Source organism: Phaethon lepturus, unplaced genomic scaffold (assembly GCF_000687285.1).
Source record: "Phaethon lepturus isolate BGI_N335 unplaced genomic scaffold, ASM68728v1 scaffold1136, whole genome shotgun sequence".
Classification (NCBI taxonomy): domain Eukaryota; kingdom Metazoa; phylum Chordata; class Aves; order Phaethontiformes; family Phaethontidae; genus Phaethon; species Phaethon lepturus.
In genome coordinates, this window is record NW_010546744.1 from 20,226 (window position 1) to 38,807 (window position 18,582).

The following is an 18,582-nucleotide window of genomic DNA, read 5'->3' on the forward strand; positions in this document are numbered from 1 at the left end:
GATATAGTCTTTAAAACATCAGTCTTGCTGGAAGCATAGCCCTCTAGTTGTCTTTTAATGTGCAACTCTTACCACATGATTTGTTGTGAGAGCTGCGCCTAAATACTCACTTCAAGATGAATCCTTATAGTCAATTCACAGTAGAAAGGCAAATGCCATTATTGTTCTTGTCCAGCACCACCTTCTCTTTGGAAGAGGAAATGAATTATCACACAGCAGTGAGCTGGTTGTAAAGAATCCTCTCTCTCTCACATCTGGAGACTATTATCAAAGTACTTGGGAAACGTCATATGGAAATAGAAACTCCTTCACCATGGGGAATATGCTTTTAAGAATTTTTTGGGTATGCCCCAGCCATATATAATACTCAGTAGTATACCTAGGGGAAAAGGACTATTTAATGAAATGCTTCTAACTGATGATGTCTTGAATTATCATTAGACTGTTTAAAGAATAGGCCCTTTTTAGTTCCTCTGCAAATACTCTTTTGTTACATATCTATATATGTGGAAGAAAAGTTTCTGAGAACTTAGAAGACTTTCAGTGTGTTAATTTATGAACCTACTTTAGGGTACTTAATTGTTAGGCTTTGGCAGGAAAATTGGAAAGAATCCTGTTACAAATCTTTCCAGTAATAAAGACTAGATACTGCTGAAGACTGGATTGCTTAAAAAAAAAAAAAAAAAAAAAAAAAAAATTTGTGCTGTGGCACCACGCTGAAATAATGGATTTGTAAGAGGTGGTGAGTAGCATGAGTATGAGATAATGTACTGATAAATATGTGTACTGTCTCTTACTTCTTATTATTTGAGAAGAAATATGCATACACTGTTAAAATGTGTGATTTGATCCACAGTATTATAGCTTCTGTCATAAAAAACTGTGTGAAACAATTTAAAACCAGCATAACAAAACACTTAAAGGATTTTAATATGGTAAGGCCAAACTAACTATTTCTCAACTTTTCTTACACTAAAATTACTTTAAAAGGTCTTGGGTTGAATAGCCAAGTTTTGCCATGCATCAAAAGCTGACTGTAAACAAAAAGTAGACTGAAATAAATAATTTTTGTTGATGACGAACCATACAGTGACCTAAGGTTAGATAGTACTCTGCACCCTTGAAAACCTTTTAGCTGTTTGGGATACAGGAAACATGATGAGATGAGTTGGTTTGGTTGATCACAACCCAGGAGGATTTCACAGAATTCTTATTAAGTCAAATAATTTAAGGGTCAATCCAGTGGAAGCTTTGAGGCTTAATGTCAATAAAAGCAAGGTGAGGAATAGTGAGAGAAAGCAAAACTATTTGCTGAGTTTATGAAGTTGTAAAGGACTAAGTCAAGGAAGACTGATGCATCAGTGTGGGCTGCTCAGTGGAATCTTTCTCTGAATAGCTTCTGACCAAAAATCTAATGGAACTTAAGGCTGGGTAAGGAGCCAAATGGTAAACACTATGGATATTATGCTTCCCTAATATAAATTAGGGATGTGTGCTTGCTTGAATACTGTGTGAATGTGCTCTGTGCAATACTGGAGTTCTAGTGAAACTTTGCCTCTGAAGGTATGAGATGAGGATGTGATGAGAATAATAAGAACCTGGAAGGCAAAGTAAAAGTAATAGTCTTGATAGGTAAATGGGGAACCTCTGTTGTCTCAGGTAATGATAAAAAACCAGGAAATATTAAATTAAAATTAATAAATGAATTCATACATTGGATAGAAGTTTGGGCAATTACTGTAACAACATGTTTCTGTGATCTTGAATGTAAAATTATCAGTGATCACATCTTATGCCAATTTCTAATGAATGGAGGTGAAGGTAAATTTTCTGGGGTACTAGTAGGATTTGGTGGGCATGGCTGCCCATTTCAGGCTTCATGTGCTTGCCACTAAGGTTAAGAATTTGTGTCACTCTTAGGTTGTTTGTTAAGTGTTTATGTATCAGAAGGCTAAATTCCTCTTCCCTCCCTGGTCTTGGACGTTGAATTCTATCTGCCTGCCCTTCTGCTGGCTCTGGAACATATCAGAGCTGTCCATGATCTAACTATGCCAGTCAGAAAACTATCCGAGACTTTTTCTGAGGAGGTTTTCGGCCAGATTAAGTTAAATTGACTCATGGAGTTAGTCAACAAGTCTTGGGGCCAGTACAAAATATGCAGTGGCACTGCACGGCCAGAAGCAGAGCAGGGTGAGTAATAGAAAAGGGAGAAGGAGATGGTAGCAGCAAGTAGTTAAACCGGATCTCCATGTCACATGGAACCAAAACCATTGCTACTGGGAGAGGAGCTTGAACTGTGTACTGCTGTGACTCCTGGTTGGCAAACAGGTCTGAATTTCTGTCTGTGCTTCATCCTCCTTTGTTTTTTTTTTTTACCCTGTCGGTGTGTATGGAACTGTAAGAAAGATAGTATTGGAGCCAGTCAGCTACAAGGGAAGTTCTGTTAAATTCCTGGCCATTAAAGCTGATTATAATTAATTTTCTCTTAATGACAAATTTTAACATCTTCAGAACAAACAAAAACACAGCCTGTTTTGATGGGAGTATTGTTGGGTTTGGTGTTTTGTTTTGTTTTGTTTTTAAGAGCTTAAAATAGTCTCCGTTTGAAAGGACAGGAGAGATAAGAAAGATATATTGTTACAACAGTGGATATAAATGAACTTAAGGATGTTCGTACATGAAGCATAGTGGTACCTGCTTAATGACAAAAAAAAAATAGACTTGGCTTTAAAGTATCATTTGGCTTGGAGGAAAAAGCACCTCACTATTACACATAGTAGTGAAGGAACTGGGGTTGTATAAAAACGGTTTTGAATCTTCCAGATCTTACTACAATAAAAATTTTAAGTCAGTGATAGTGCCCCAAAATACTCATATCTGAGTAAGATGATGTATTTTGTTAAAGTTTGAGTGATAAGGGCAGGCATGTGGTATTTTCTTTGCACATCATGAATCTGATTTTTCCCATGGGCTTGTTCATGGCCAAAGAGTGCAAGATTTATCACATGCAGTGATAACACTATCAGGATTATCTTCTGCTGGGCAGGAAGGACACTGTTTAACTTCCTCTTGTGTTGTAATTTTGAGAAGCATACTTTTTTTGCAACCTTTCCTTGCAGCAGTCCATACAAGTTATTGTAATCATGATGATTTTGCAGGGCAAAATATTCCACCACTATTTAAATAGCATGTTCTAATTGGTGCTGTGAAAGACATTTTATATTAAGGCATCTGATTTTTTTCTCATTTTATTTGGTGTGTCGTGTCATCCCCCCCCCCATTTATGTTACTTGAGGAATCTTCTAGATATATAGCAGAACTGGAATTCTGCTGTGTGTTAATTATGGAGATACAACATGTGGGCAATTGCACAACCTCTCTCCCAAATTGGTAACAATACTTGTTTTGATTATGATGCTGCATGTATGTGATGTTTATATTCATTATGTAATTACTTAAAAAGCATGTATCAAGAAAGATACTTCAAATAATTAATGAACTGCTCAGTATACTGTTTTTATTACAAACAGTAGTCAGTCTCTCTGCTTTTTCATGTGTCAGATTAATTTAACATCTGGGTTTCTGGAAAATATTCTGAGTTGCTCAATGTAAGTAAAATAATACAGAATATGCTGCTTTACTGATGTGAAGATAGTGGTAAATTACTAGTCTAAGACTTCCTTGCTTGTGATCTGGCAGTTAGCCAGACCCCCAAAGAAAAGCCCAGTGTAGTTTGGTCCTCAGGGGAAAGGTAGCCAGTTAAACTGTTTGCCTAGTCACAGGGATGTTACTGTACAGGCTACCATTGCTGTTCCCACATAAGCTTTACATCTCTTACTATCCATCTGTAGTAACATCTAGAAACCCTGATCATTGTCTTCACTTGCTGAGCAGGGTATAAAGAAGGAAGCAAATAGTCTTTGCCCCAAAGACCATACAATAGGTTTTGTATAATCTTTTGTTCAACTTTTTGGTGTTTGTTGTTTTTTTTTTTCCCCCTGAGTTACTCAGAGCAAGTTAAGTGTTCCGACGCAGAGTATAGGTTAGAGATAGAATGTGTAGTGGAAATCGGGCAATAACATTTATTTTTCAGGAGTTACTAACAGTACCAGGACGGGAGTGCTACTCTTTGTTCTACTAATGACAACAGCAAAAATTCACAAAAATCCATCAGCTCATTTCCAGTTAATTGTTTCTATGATTCACATATGTCCCTTGCTTAATTTGTGCATCTACATCTGTCTAGCTACGACTGATAAATGTGGACCCCAAAAATGAATTGTTTGCCATGAAGTGAGGAGAGAGTGGCGCTCTGGAGTGTCAGGAAGCAGCCCCAGTTCTCAGGCTGGAGATGCTGCTGGCCCATTTCTAGCCACTTCTACTTGCAGTCTTTTTCCAGTGCATAAATGTCACTCCTGTATTTAAGGCAGATTAAAAGAAAAGACCTTTGGCTGTTGTTTTGTTAGATTAAGCAAACCACAGTCTCATAATGTCCCCTTATAAGAAAAGGCTTTTGAGACTCCTTTGGTAGCCACCTTCTGTACCTTTCCCATTTTGAATTCTTTTTTTTAATCAGTGAAGGTAATCAGACTTAAGTGATGTCTTTCAAATCAGCATTTAGTATTTTTAGCATTTAATGAGTTGCATTGCTGTTTTTTCCTTTCCTTGACTGGAAATACTTTTGTCATATCCTGCAATTGCATTTTCATTGTTTTCATGCACACAGCCTGTTGTAGCTCATAATCTCTTTACAATTGCTTAATGAATGTCCATCTTTCTCTTCTGTTGCTTCCAGCTGATAAGCTCTTAATAGTACAAGTTCTTGCTTTTAAGCGCTAAGCATATGACCATTGAGCAATTACTTGTTTTTGGTATTTCTGTTCTTCTCGTATCCTGTTCTCTACTGCCAGTCCCTAACTATTGTCATTACACTCCATTCTTACTTCTTGTACCACAGTTGTTTATGGAAATAGCAAATAGGGTCAATTATAACACCATTCTCCACCAATGAATTCATTCAGATCCAAAAGGTCCTTTCAGTTCAACACTTTAGGAAGGGGCTAAGGAGGCAATGTTGGGCTGAGCTTCATCTCTTCCAACATCCTCAATTTCCACGTGGCTCAGTGTGATGCTGTTCTTTACACTCAGACAAATTACCGGTCTTGTTCTTCCTTCTCGAGAGAGTTAATTATCTCATCAAAGGAAGTTAATTTGGCTAGCAAAGTAATTCCCTTTTTCTGTGTTACCCTGTTTTTCTTAACTTCTGTGTTTATCTAGCCTTTCCAAATTAGGTTTGTATTATAAAATTCTCTTGATGTCAGCTTGTTGGATGTGTTGGCAGGATCTTCCTTCTTGATTATTAAGTTCTCAGTTGCTGATTTCTGGCCAGTTGGTATCCTTCTTGTTCGGGTGTTAGTTTGTGTGGTTTTTGTTTTGGGTTTTGTTTTGTTTTTCAGTTTTGCTTTGTGTTTAAAGAAAAGCAAATTAAACCTGTGTTACTAAGTTTTGTGATTTCATTTGTCAGATATTTAAAGATTCTGAAGTAACAATCATCTGGTGGTCCTGCTTTGAGTATTTTGAGATCTTTTATTTTTACTTCTATCCACACAGTAATTTCCATTTTTCCATGTTTGTTTGTTGTTTCCGGCTGATAGATAGGACTACATCTGAGAGAGTCCAAGACTTATCCTAAATCTGCACCATTTAGAAGTATTTTTTTCCAGATATGCATGTCTGTGGATTATGCTATGTTTTACAATTAAGTTTTGGTCAAAGAACAAAACTTGTTGTTAATGGCAAGGGTCACCCATAATACTGCTTAAACCATGTAAGGAAAAATGTTCTGATGGCAGAGTTGAAAGTTGCGGCGTTTGGATGTACTTTGATTCCAAGCTTCTCTTGACATCTTTCCCTGAGCTGTCCAAGCTCTGGAAGAGTCAGCTGGGTTCACATCAATTTGGGGAAGTTTTACTTCCAGATGTCTTTTGTATTTAGTCTTAATATGGAAGTTAACTTCTAATATCATTCCCATAACAGTAAATGGTATAAAATTCTCTCAATCATTATGTTTCTTCTTTCGATGACTGCAAGGTGAATTTTCAAATACTGAGTACCTTTCCCTCGTCTTTTTTCAAGCCAAGGGTTGTTGAATGTGTCCTGGTTTCAGCCAGGATAGAGTTAATTTTCCTCACAGAAGCTAGTGTGAAAATATGTTTTGGATTTGGGATGCGAAAATGTTGATAACATGCTGATGTTTTGAGTTGTTGCTGAGTAGTCAAGGACAGTCCAGCTTCTCGTGCTGGCCTGCCAGCAAGAAGGCTGGGGGTGCACAGGGAGCTGGGAGAGGACACAGCCAGGACAGCTGACCCAGGCTGGCCAAAGAGATATTCCATACCACGTTACATCATGCTCAGTATATAAAGCTGGGACGGAGAAGAAGGAAGGAGTGGAGGGACGTTCGGAGTGATGGCATCTGTCTTCCCGAGAAACCATTATGCGTGATGGAGCCCTGCTTCCCTGGAGATGGCTTAACACCTGCCTGCCCATGGGCAGTGGTGAATGAATTCCTTGTTTTGCTCTGCTTGTGTGCATGGCTTTTGCTTTGCCTATTAAACTGTCTTTATCTCAAACCATGAGCTTCCTCACTTTTATTCTTCCAATTCTCTCCCCCATCCCACCGTGGGGGAGTTGGCGAGCGGCTGTGTGGGGCTTAGTTGCCAGCTGAGACTAAACCACAGCAGAATGTTACTTCTTTGGGATACTATGAACAAGCTGTTGTAAGAGCAGTAAAACAAATGCAACCTGCACACACCTTCCTCATGCTGTGACTAGCTTGGATGTTTGTGTTTGTCCTGCCAACCGTGGTAAGGCTTTCCTACATCTGCCTGTTTCTTCCTCTCTGCAAGCACTGTTTTGAGTCTTTGCTCAATCTGCACTGGTTACCTTGACCTGTCTTTATATTACTATTATTCCCTATAATACTGGAATCATCAGTATGTTTCAGCAGTAGCTGTGCTTCCTGATCCAACAAACCATGCACCTAAATCTACGTGGTCAATAAACACAAACCAGGATCTGAACAGCAAAAGTTAGTATGCCTGTCTGGGGCATAGGTCTTGCACAAGAGCCACATGCAGCTGAATCACATAAGGGCAAGCTACTATGCTGATTTACTGTCTTTGAAAACAGGCCGCATGTAAACTGCGTATGAGGTGCGCGCAGACTGAACAACACTTTGGCAACCTCTGGTGTGTGCTTCAATGCAATGGAGGGGCTGACAGGCTCAGAAGAAGCTGCAGGTAGAGTCCATCTCGCCTCATTTCAGCCATCTAGTCGCCCTGAGCTGCTTTCATGGTCAGTGCAGAGAATTAGGCGCTTCCAGGGCAAAACTGAGCAGACATCTGTTGATGTCATTGTAGACATCTATGCTTGTATTCAGTCGTGGTCTCTGCATCTCTCTCCAGTGGGTAAAATGGTAGCCCAGAGTGACTGGCTTGCACAGTGCATGTTTTTATGCAGTTGGATGGACACCTCCCTGAAAGCTTTAAATGCTTTAATTTTCAATATGTTCATAATGTGCTGAGTGACTTAGCAGTAATGTAACTGGTGTTCTCGCTAGTTTGAATGAAGGCATTTGCATTTCTGTACAATCGCCAGTGTTATAATCGGAGCATTTCACTTATATGTTTACAGAGCCTGGGAGAGTAAAATCTTGGTCTGATAATTAGAATTTCAAGGTACTATGGTAAAAATGGCAATAATGAAAATTTTAGAGTAGTTTTAACGCACTTATTTTTGCAAGATAACTAAAGTACCGGTATGTGATAACTTAATGGAGGTGCATTAAATCAAAAGCAATGCAGAATGAATTTAATAGTAAATAACTGTATTTTGTTTACATTTGCTAGCAGTTAGTGTTTAAATTGAGTGCTTAGTTGTTTGGAAAAGAATGAATGATGTTCCATTAATATGTTTAAATAATACTGCTCTGTTTCCTGCTTTTTGCACAGAGGACAGTAACAATTCTCTGTGGTGGAAGCCACTAAGTCAGTAGGGTTTTATATAATTGAATATTAGTGCTCTAGCTAGGGTTGTTTCAACTGTACAGCAAGACTTAGGTTAGACAGTAGTACTGTAATTTGAAAAAGTAGTGAGTTCCTTTTACGGTTTAATCACTTTTTCCTGGAATAAAAAGTGGCTTAGCATGAGAATAATTAATACCTAACTTTTAAATAACGACTTCGTTCTGCTAGAGAAATATTTATATAATGGTTGAATAAGAACTTTGGGAAATTGAGACTCCTTTTAGACCTAAAATGAGAACTTTAATACAAAGAAGTAGTGGAGTGCGGTTTTATTTGTTTGGGGCTTTTTTTGCAATTAGAACAAGGGTAGTTAGGATGGATCAGATGATATCTTGAATGTAATTTGCTTTCATAGAGCTCCTATAATACAAATAACTTCATTAAAGATGATATTCTTAACATGCAGATTCTTGGAAAAAATAATTGTACTAAAATCTGTCTGGGAGTAGCAATTCATGTCTCCTCTCTGCAGTTCTATTTTTTTCTTCCCTCTGGCTCAATGAAATATTAATCATAACCTTGAATTTTTTTTTGGCTTGCTTTGTCATATTCCCTCATTGTTGCTGTTATGTGTAGCTCTAGTTACATAAGTAGTTTCCAGTTTGGGTTTAAAAATAATTTAAAACTTTAAATTATTTGGACCTTTAGTCTTTTGTATATGTAGAGTTTATTTCAGGGTTTCAGTTTCCTTAGCAGATTCTTTTAATAGATCAATTTCTAGCTGTCACAATGAATACCGGTATTGCAGTGGTACGGCTAAAAAATTTAACTATGAAAATCTTTCTGAACAAATTATGAGCAATTCTTCATAAGATGTTATAACTTCTTCATAAGATGTATCAGCATTTATTAGGCATCATGCAACTTGCATACTGCTAAATGTAATGAAGTTACAGGAAACGAATAAAGAGTGGGAACTCTTATGACTACAATACAATTTAAGGAAGATATTTTGGGAAGGGCTGGATAAGTATGCTCAGCTATACATGTTAATATTTCTATTGATTCTGCGTACCCCAAGTAATACCAATCCCAGATGATTAGAAGTAGCTTTTCTTTGTCAGACCTTAACACAGAAAAGAACTTGCAGTGTGTTGCAATTTTGTTTGTTTGTAGTATGGACATATTTGTGAACTATAGTTCTAGACCAAGACTTTGCATTAGACTTTTCTGCGTAAAGACAGGAGTACTCCAGGAAATCATGTAACTGTTGTTGATCTGTGTGTTGTACTCAAGGATATGCGGTTTTATTATGAATAAGTGATTTCATCAAACATACATTATCTTGTACTTCTAAAGCCTTAAGTTCCTCTCTTGATTGTTGCTTGATAACTAATTTTTCAGTTGTGCTAGAGGGCAAGACTACCAGTCCTTTCTAGCAGGTATGAAGATCCAAGCATATATTGTATTTCATGTCTGGACTTTTTTTTTTTTTTTAACAATTCATTTTGTATGTAGATTAGCAGGCATTTGGAAGTAATTCTGTTGTGTAATAACTTAATCAGTGCCAGTAGTTGCTTGGCTGTAGAGGCTACTCCTAGGCTGTAGGATTTTAGCTATAGTTAATTGCATATATTCAGGAAATGTATGGAATTATTTCGTTGAACTATGATGACAGAGTCCAACAAATTTATTGATTGTACTTAAATGCAAGTCTTTATTAGTTCCCTTTTCCCCAAATCTTATATGTGTCCTGCCACTAGCAAGAAGTTACATCATGTTTTTAATCAAGGTATAGCCCTGTGTAGTTGGTTTATATATACTTTCATTATTTGCGTTATACTATGTCTTTTGTGTACTCCATACATTATTAATTATTTGTATTGCTTTGGTATCTGGGATCTTAGCTAAAAATCAAGACAGTATTCTGCTCATTTTTTGTATGTGCCGTAAACAGAATGTCATGCACCGAAGACTTTACTATAAAGCAAAAGACAGCACACAAATAGAAGCAGATGTGGAACTATAAAGAAACAATGGAGGAAACATAGATCAGTCCGTTAAATAGCAGTTGCAGCTTGCCAGTGGCCCAATTACTGCCCAAGTGTTGTTTTGTAATAGAAAAGAAATATCAAGGAGTGCTTTGCAGGGAAATAGAAATAGGTTTTATGGGTATTTTCTGGCAATTTCTTCTGAATACAAGAGCAACACAGGAAAATCTGTAAAGCTGGTGTGTTTTCAAACAGGCATGACAGTGTCAAAGGGTAGTTTCATTACTTTAATCCCAGAATATACTAAAATTTTGTTACCAAATAGGAAAGTTGTGTGTTTTCACAGCACCATGCTGCCTTACCTTGCCTGTTTTTGACATAGCAGAGAAGGGATATATGCAATATTTATGCATAATTGTCATAGGAATATGAGAACCCGAAGAGAGATCTGAATCTAGGAGGGTATTCTGGTTATGAAGTTTATGATACGCATAGGGAGAAAGCAGATCAGGCTTATGAGAAAGATCAAAAGATCACTTATATAGGTTATCTATAAAATTAGTAAAAAGACTGGAAGGAACTTTAGTGGGATAAGTTTATATGGTACAGATACAGTTTATCATCAGTCTCCAGGGTAGGATCCACAGATCTTTTAGTCATTTCTACTCTGTTCTTAAAGCCTTCAGTAATAGTTACTTGAACCCCATGCTGCAAGTCCAGGCTATTTTGACTTGTCTTGCCACCAGCAGAATGAGTGTGGTGTGGTTTTTTTGGTTCTGCATCATGTTGGCGTTAGGGGGGGTGTTGGGTGTTGTGTTTTGTTTTAATCTTCCATATTGAAAGAATCTGGTAGGTTTTGAAGACTATTGTTATCTGGTTTTTTAGTTTTGGTATCTAGGAAGGACCTGTGATATGCATGACACTGTAACAGACTGACCTGTACTGTCAGTGGAAGGATGGTTTTGCCCTTTTAGCTACTGCTTCAAAATACAGTTTAAGAATATTTTTAGGGAAACAGGCCAATGCAGGTAGAAATTGGATTTTTATAGGCTGTGGCTGTAAAGTTATCTTTTATTCTGTTTTGGATTTTTGTTTTTTGGTTTTTTTCCCCCGTCTCTGTTTCTTTCTTGATTTTTGGTTTTGCTATAAGTTGCTTCACGAAGAAATGTACATCTATAGAAATTGAGGAGGAGTTTTAAGTAACGTACTGTAGGAGAGGTTGCTGTCAAACATTTGTAAGATCTACTGAGTTTAAAACTGGGTTCCAAAACTCAGGGAGGAGGTAAAGCTGGAAGAATGTTTTCATGTTGGAAGCGGGGGCATGCTTAATAGCAGAGGAACAATCTTAGTATCATTTAAATGACATGATAACAAAAGAATTGTGGTAAGAATAAGAGATGTTTTTATTATCTGTGCAAGCTTAATCTCCTCTTGTGTTTTACTGTTAATATTCTAGAGGCAAATCTGACCTGTCAAGATTTATCATTGTGTTTTCTTTTATATCTCTTTAATGTGTGTACTGTGTATACTTTTGTGTAATGGGTATACTAAATCCTACTGGTATGCAGTATGGCTGTCCTTCACAATTTTAACTCTAAGGATGCTCAAGTGACATGGAGAAAGGTGACACAAAGACCGATTTGACTAAGTTCATACTAAGAATCTGTGGCATGTCTCCTAGTTCTGTGCTGAAATCCTAGAAGTCATCCTCATCCTTTAACAAACCCTATTCCAAAAGTTTTTATTCCTTCAAACTAAATTTTCACTTTCAGTTTTGCCAAATCATTATGTTGAGATGTTTCAATTAGCTGGGATTGTATAATAATTAAACAATTTTGGTGGCATTTTGTAGGAATTGGTAGTTCTTAGCTACGCTAGAAGAAACAAGGAAACTATGTAGTTGATTTTTTCATTATATAGGTAAGGCTATAAATGCAGTTTTGAGAATGGATCTGCATATTTTACGTGAGAGATTAAATTCTTACCTGGTATCTAGTTTGTTTAAACCAGAAAAAAGGATTGTGTGTATGTAAAGTAGTTCTTGAGCTCTGTGCCTTGATACAGGCAGAGCGTAAGACTGGCCTCTTAGTCTCCTCCCAAGTCTTGGCATAGGTCTTAAAGCAGCTGCATCATTCTGTGGCTTATACGTTAGGCCAGATGACTTGCACCCCTCATACTGTCTATACTGAGGCAAGTCCTCACTTTGAAGTGGTCTGGGGGTGCTTTGGTGAAGAGATGCTGCCACCTCCAACCTCATCAGTGTGCAGCAGTTTCTGCGCTGCACCTCAGGTTAAGATTGGCAAAATAAGCAGAGCTGCAAAGAAATTTTCAGTCTCTTGGTTTAAAATACCAAGTTCAATAAGCCTTTAAGTATGAGATGAACACTTCTCTTTTTCTGATGTTAGTCCTAACAAAAAATTGTAGTACTGTGATCATGCAGTGGAACACATACTGATAGCACTGTATCCTTTAAGAAAGTATTGTTTAGTAATTAGGAATAAAAGCAGAAAGTACTTGAATGGGTTTTCTTCCTGTGTTTTTCAGATGGTGGTAAAAACCTTCATGGATATGGACCAGGACTCGGAAGATGAGAAGCAGCAGTATCTCCCATTAGCCTTGCACCTTGCGTCTGAATTCTTCCTCAGGAATCCCAATAAAGATGTGCGCCTCCTTGTAGCATGTTGCTTGGCTGATATCTTTCGTATCTATGCTCCTGAAGCTCCATATACTTCCCATGACAAACTTAAGGTAAAAATGCTTTATAAAATAAAGGCTTTCTTCCTACCTCAGTCTCTTACTGTGAAAAAAACCGAAACAACCCACTACCCCCAAAAAACCCCAAGCCCGAAACCAAACAAAAAAACCCAACTGAAAAAATTTTTTTACTGACATTTATACTGATGTTCAGTTTTATTAAAGAGATGTTGCTTTAGTCCTGTGAGTCAGTGTAGTACTTTGCGGGCCAGAGATGCGTAAAGGAACGCTAGATAACCAGTATCTGTGTTGGTGATCATTTTCTGTCAGTGCTTAAAAAAGGCAATTTAGTGTTCTCATATCATGAGTTTGTAGATGTGGGTAGATACCACTACTAAAGGGTTGTATTTTTATTCTCTGCTGAATCAAGCTTGTAAACACTTTATCGTTTTTTTGATAGGACATATTCTTGTTTATTACAAGACAACTAAAAGGCTTGGAGGACACGAAGAGCCCTCAATTTAACAGATACTTTTACTTGTTAGAGGTAACACAATAATTGTAACTTTCAGTAAATGTCATTTGCTCTATAAGCCTAAGAAATGTAAACACTCTTTCTCCAGATATGCCAGTCTGGGAAACTTCTTTTATTCTGTAAATCACACCAGACTCATTAAAGTTCAGTAACTTGCTGCTTTTAGTAGTTATAATTGTGTTTGCATCTAGTAAGTTCATTCTTTAGTTGAGGACTTGTTGAAACGATTGGTATTTATTAACGTTTAGCCTTCATGTTACAATTCTATGCATTGGTTTTTGTGTCATGCACCCTTAAGGTTGTATTACATCATCAAGAGAGACTTTCAAATGCTGATTAAAATGCATACCTGCTAATATTGATGATGGGAGAAGGAATATAAGATTTTGGTTTAAAAACATTAGAAAAACCTACTTTCAAGAAGTATGGGGGTTTTATCCGTGTTGATTTAGAAACAGTATTTTGTTTGTAAATGTTTTATTGATGTTTAAAACTGTATTGTTTCGTAGCACGAAGAAAAAAGTCTAGAAACATGCACTTATATTAACGATTTCTGTCAATTTGCTTTTATACATAAGAAATCAGATCATTTTATATTTAGTTTTTTCTCGATGTTTATTGCAAAGCCCCTTTGTTTTAAGAGATCTTTACATGTAAAGCAAATATCCAATCTCTTTCCCCAAAGGATTTATAATCTATTGTATGATATTTTTTCTTAAATAGAAAAAATGTGACTAACATGGTTATATTTATGTGACTTAATGTGAAGTTGTAATATCCTGAATATCCTATTTTTGTTTTAGAATTTAGCTTGGGTTAAATCTTACAACATCTGCTTTGAGTTGGAAGATTGCAATGAAATTTTTATTCAGCTTTTTAGGACTCTTTTTTCAGTTATCAAGTAAGTTGAATCGGTTCAATTATATTAAACTGTCAAAATATCATCAGTTGCAGGGACAGATTGAATCCTTGCATAGTCTACAAATAAATATGTCTGGGTAGAACAAATTTTTATCCTGCAAACAAAGAGATACAGGGAAAGAAAATGAGTGCGAATTACTGGAGGGGTGTGTGTCTAAAAGTAGTAGACATGCTTTAAAATGTCTTGTCCATGTTACAACAGTATACTTAATTCTGACTCATTTATCTACATTTGTATTTCCACAGTTGTTTTGTGGTTTTTTGTGATTTTTTTTAGTTGTTGTTTTTTTGTTGTTGTTGTTTTTGGGTTTTTTTTCCAGTTCGTAAAGCAAAGCTAGTGCATTCTAGGATTTTGAAGCTTTCTGTGAGAGAAGAGAGGCACATAAAATTGAGGTTTGGGATGTGGAGAGCCTAAGGGAGGGCAAGCTGGATATCGTTAGACATTGTTTCTTAACAGTACTGTTAATATTTGCAGAGTATGAAAATTTAGCATTGATAAGATTGTTTATCATCTTAGTAATAGCCACAACCAGAAGGTACAAATGCATATGCTGGATTTGATGAGTTCTATCATCATGGAAGGCGATGGAGTAACTCAGGAGCTGCTGGACTCGATTTTGATTAACCTCATTCCTGCACACAAGGTTTGCAAAGTAAAATACTATAGTAGTATACCATTATAACAATAATTTTTACTGCCTTTTCCTTGTTGTTTATCTCTCTACACACTTTAGCCATCATGACTGTTTTTGGTCATGTCCCTCCCCGCTCCCCCCCGCCTGCGCCTTATAACAGTGGATTGAAAATTTCCTTTAGGAATTATTTGGTGCTGTTCATTAGCTGTGTCTAGATTATTCAGTATCAAGAGATTATGCATACTTGCCACATCAGGAACTCTGTACTGAAACAGATATAAATTATTTTCAAGCAAATGTAATATGTAATGGAAAACATTATATTTTAAGGGGTGTTGGTTGTTTTGTTTTTTGATTTGTTGGTGGTTTTTTTGATTGAAAAGATGTGAAGTATTTTTTTATTAAAAAAAAAAAAAGGAAAGGGAAGAGAAATACTTTCCCAAGACTTCTGTGGTGACCTGATGCTTGCCTTAGCTTGCCAGTCAGATTCCCCTCTACCTCCCTAGGTTCACCACCCACCCCAGTGTCCTTCCCTCTTAAACTTTTCCTTTAATAAAACCTAATTATTACCTGAAGTGTATTACTTCTTTTGTTGTTGTTATTGGTTTGGTTTTTTCCTTTGTTTAGTTAGTTAGTTAGTTAGTTGTTTGCTTTTAGTGCTCCATATTATTTTACGACTTCCGTGATCTTTCTGCCCTTCGCAGAGTTCAGCATCTCTTTAACTCACCTATAAGTGACCCCTCTGCTCTTCCCAGAGGAGTCTTGTGTGAGCCCCCCTAGCAGATTGCTGCTGTCATGGAGGTGTTGTCTTTACACAGCTACTTCAACAGGTTTTTCAGAGACTCCCCAGTCAGCTTCATGAACTGTCACATACTTGTTACTGGTTGCTGGATCTGCAGTTGAGTTATTGAATACTTTTACCATAATGTCTAAATACAGTTGAAAGGAGAATAAATAGAGCTCTCTTGGCTGTGAAATCAGGAAAAGCAAGATGCAGGCTGGTGTTGCTTTGCATTGACCAAGAAAATTCCCTTGCTAAAACACTTGTGCTTCTTACTGACAATTGTATGGCGAACTGTAAGTTTCAGTTATGAGCTACAGTAAATGAACTGTACTCTGATTACCAAGTATGTGTTTCTGTTTGTTCATTCATTAATTTAAAGTAATGACAGAATTAAAGCAGCTCCATCCATGATTACATAATTAAAGTTAAATTAGCACATAAAAGCAGGGATTATTCCTTTGGTTACCTAAAGAGGGAGAATTAATGGAAATGTATAGTGCAGGAGTAACTAAGCCGTAGCCATTGTCATTTACCTGTGAAATCTAAGCAATGAGTGTATAAAAGTATCTGTTGTCTGAGGGCAGTTTGCAATCCTTCTTTCATGACCATGAGATGGGAATATCATTTTGTCAACTAATTGCTATTAACAGCAATGAGATGATGTCTTATTAAAACTGCTAACAGGAGGAGAGGCCTATTATTCATAACAATAGAAAAGGAATCCTTTTGAAAACACACGGTTCTTTGTCAGTTGTTTCTAAACAATTACAGGCAATAGAGATCAGGAGTGGAAATAGAGGAGTGGAGATGTATATGTCAGGTGCTGGGTGATGCTGTTAATAGTGGGCATTCCTCTGAGGCTGCAAAAACCTGGTAAAACTTGTTCAACAGAACAGCGTGTTGTGACTACTTGGTGTAGGTAAAGTAAAAGTGAATATGATCCTTTAGCATTAACAGAATTAGCTTTATCATATCATTTTGCCTAATGAAGGAAATTTTCAACCAAGGCTCTGATAAAGAAGGAGGTAAACTTAGTGTAAATATTGGGTTGTACTGCATATTTAGTATCTCTTAGAGGACTGGTGGCAGTCCTTACTGGCTCTTGGCCATCATGACCGAGAAAATAATGTGCTGTAGCCACTGCTCAGTATTATACTTTGATCAGTGTTTCCATCTATTTCAACTTGTTTGTTTCCTGTAACAACAGAACTCAAACTACTGCTTTACCATGGTAGTTTAAAAAACGCACCGAAGTTCTTTTGTCTGCTCTGCCTAGCTGAGTTTGACTGTGGCAATTATGTTTTCCTTTCATGAACAGATCTCCTGGGAAATTCTGTGATTATATTAATTGTTTGTCCTTAGGTATGTAAATCAGCACCACAGCTTGAAAAGCACAGTTTATTTTCTTGAGGAGAACATACAATAACAATACTTTTATGTCTGTGCAGAGCAATTGAATGCTAGTCATTCTCTGCTATGACATAATAAAAGTATCAGTGTGGCTAGACTGTTACGCTTAATGGACGTTTGTCTTTGTAAAGGAGCTGAAATACGAATTTTGGATAATCTATTTCTTTTGGAGGAGGTTGTTTGGTTTTGGTTTTTTAGACTCTCTTACATTGTGTAAGACAATACTGCAGTAAAAAAAGAGAAACATACCAGTACCTAGACATGAAGTAGAGTCTACCTCAGCATCTAAATTATATTCATTTGTAGCTCCATTGTCAGTACAGTGGCTTTACTGTACATTGTTCTCCCCGTGTGTGCTAATGTGTCTCTCGTCTAGTAAATCCATGTTTTCACTAGCAGTATGGTATGTCACATTTTGCTCAGACCACCTATGGCGTCAAACTGTAGTTATTTTTATTAAGTTTAAAACCAGTGCTATTTAGTCAATATTTTTATTCACACTCTTACTATCGAGGTTATTCCTCAAAAACATATATTTCATGTATTTAAAATCAGTATTTTCTTCTGCATCCTCTACAGCATGGCCAATCCAGATCTTCAAGGTTATCCCCCCCCCATTTATTTATTTATTATTAATAGTTGTTTATTTTATCAATATATATGTCTTTTCTAGGCTGTTTCAGTGTTTGGTCTTTTCAGTATTTGGGGGGACATTGGTGTTTGGATTGTTTGTTTGTTTTGTTTATTTTGTGGATTTTTTTTTTTTTTTTTTTTTTTTAGCTTTGGTGAGCCTGTCTAGGGGGGGAAAAAAACCCAGCACAACTTAATTGCAAGAAATCTTTGAAGCTGTATTGAAGATCTAGATAAAATATATTTTCTGTATGAGGTTGGCAGTCCTTTAGTTTAATACAGACATACCTGCCAACAAGATTTGAATCATGGTCTGGTTTGGAGAGAAACTGTTTTGTTTTTAATTTGAGAAGAGCTTATACATATCTGTCTGTCTTCTGTAATGAGACATCAGTTTAGTGCTATGGTGACTGAGGAGATATTTGTTTGAGCTTTTGGCCATTTGTTTCTCTTTACTATCAGCTGATGAACTGTCTTTCGGTTTGTCATCTCATCAGCTAAAAGAACATGAGGGGGTCACTCTCAGTGTAGACTTGCCAAATACTGTCTTTCCAAGAATCAGTCATCCTTAGGCTTTACCTGTATTTTGTCTGCAGTCATTTGTAATTTTCAGGGCAATCAGCTAATCCACTTTTCCTTTTTTTACCCCCTTTTTTTTTCCCCTCCAAGCTGCATTAATTCCTAGATGAGATGAGATACTGCATATTGGATTTTCTGCAGATTTGGACAGTCACATTTTTCAGATGTGCAGTTACATTCCTTGTCTTGATCAAGAGTAATAAAAACAATGTTCGGATTTGATATGTTGCAATCAAATGTTTACTTGGAAAGTTTGCAGCTAACTCTGCCCATGGATAGGTGCTTTCTGTGGGCTATCTTCGAGCATACAGTACAGTCCATGGAGAATTCAGTGCACAGTTTTACCCTCCAGACAAGGCTGAACTTTGCTACAGGTGTA

The 18,582-nt window shown here is 36.9% G+C and overlaps 1 protein-coding gene across 2 annotated transcripts in view; it reads left to right on the forward strand.

Moving 5' to 3' along the window:
- The window catches only part of PDS5A (PDS5, regulator of cohesion maintenance, homolog A (S. cerevisiae)), an 84,721-nt gene that overhangs the window by 20,119 nt on the left and 46,020 nt on the right, over window positions 1-18,582 (forward strand). For both annotated transcript variants that reach the window (XM_010289396.1, XM_010289397.1), the window contains exons 2-5: window positions 12,560-12,763; window positions 13,170-13,256; window positions 14,048-14,145; window positions 14,683-14,809. In XM_010289396.1, coding sequence (XP_010287698.1) covers window positions 12,560-12,763; window positions 13,170-13,256; window positions 14,048-14,145; window positions 14,683-14,809 — 516 coding nt within the window. The remainder of the gene's footprint in view (window positions 1-12,559; window positions 12,764-13,169; window positions 13,257-14,047; window positions 14,146-14,682; window positions 14,810-18,582) is intronic.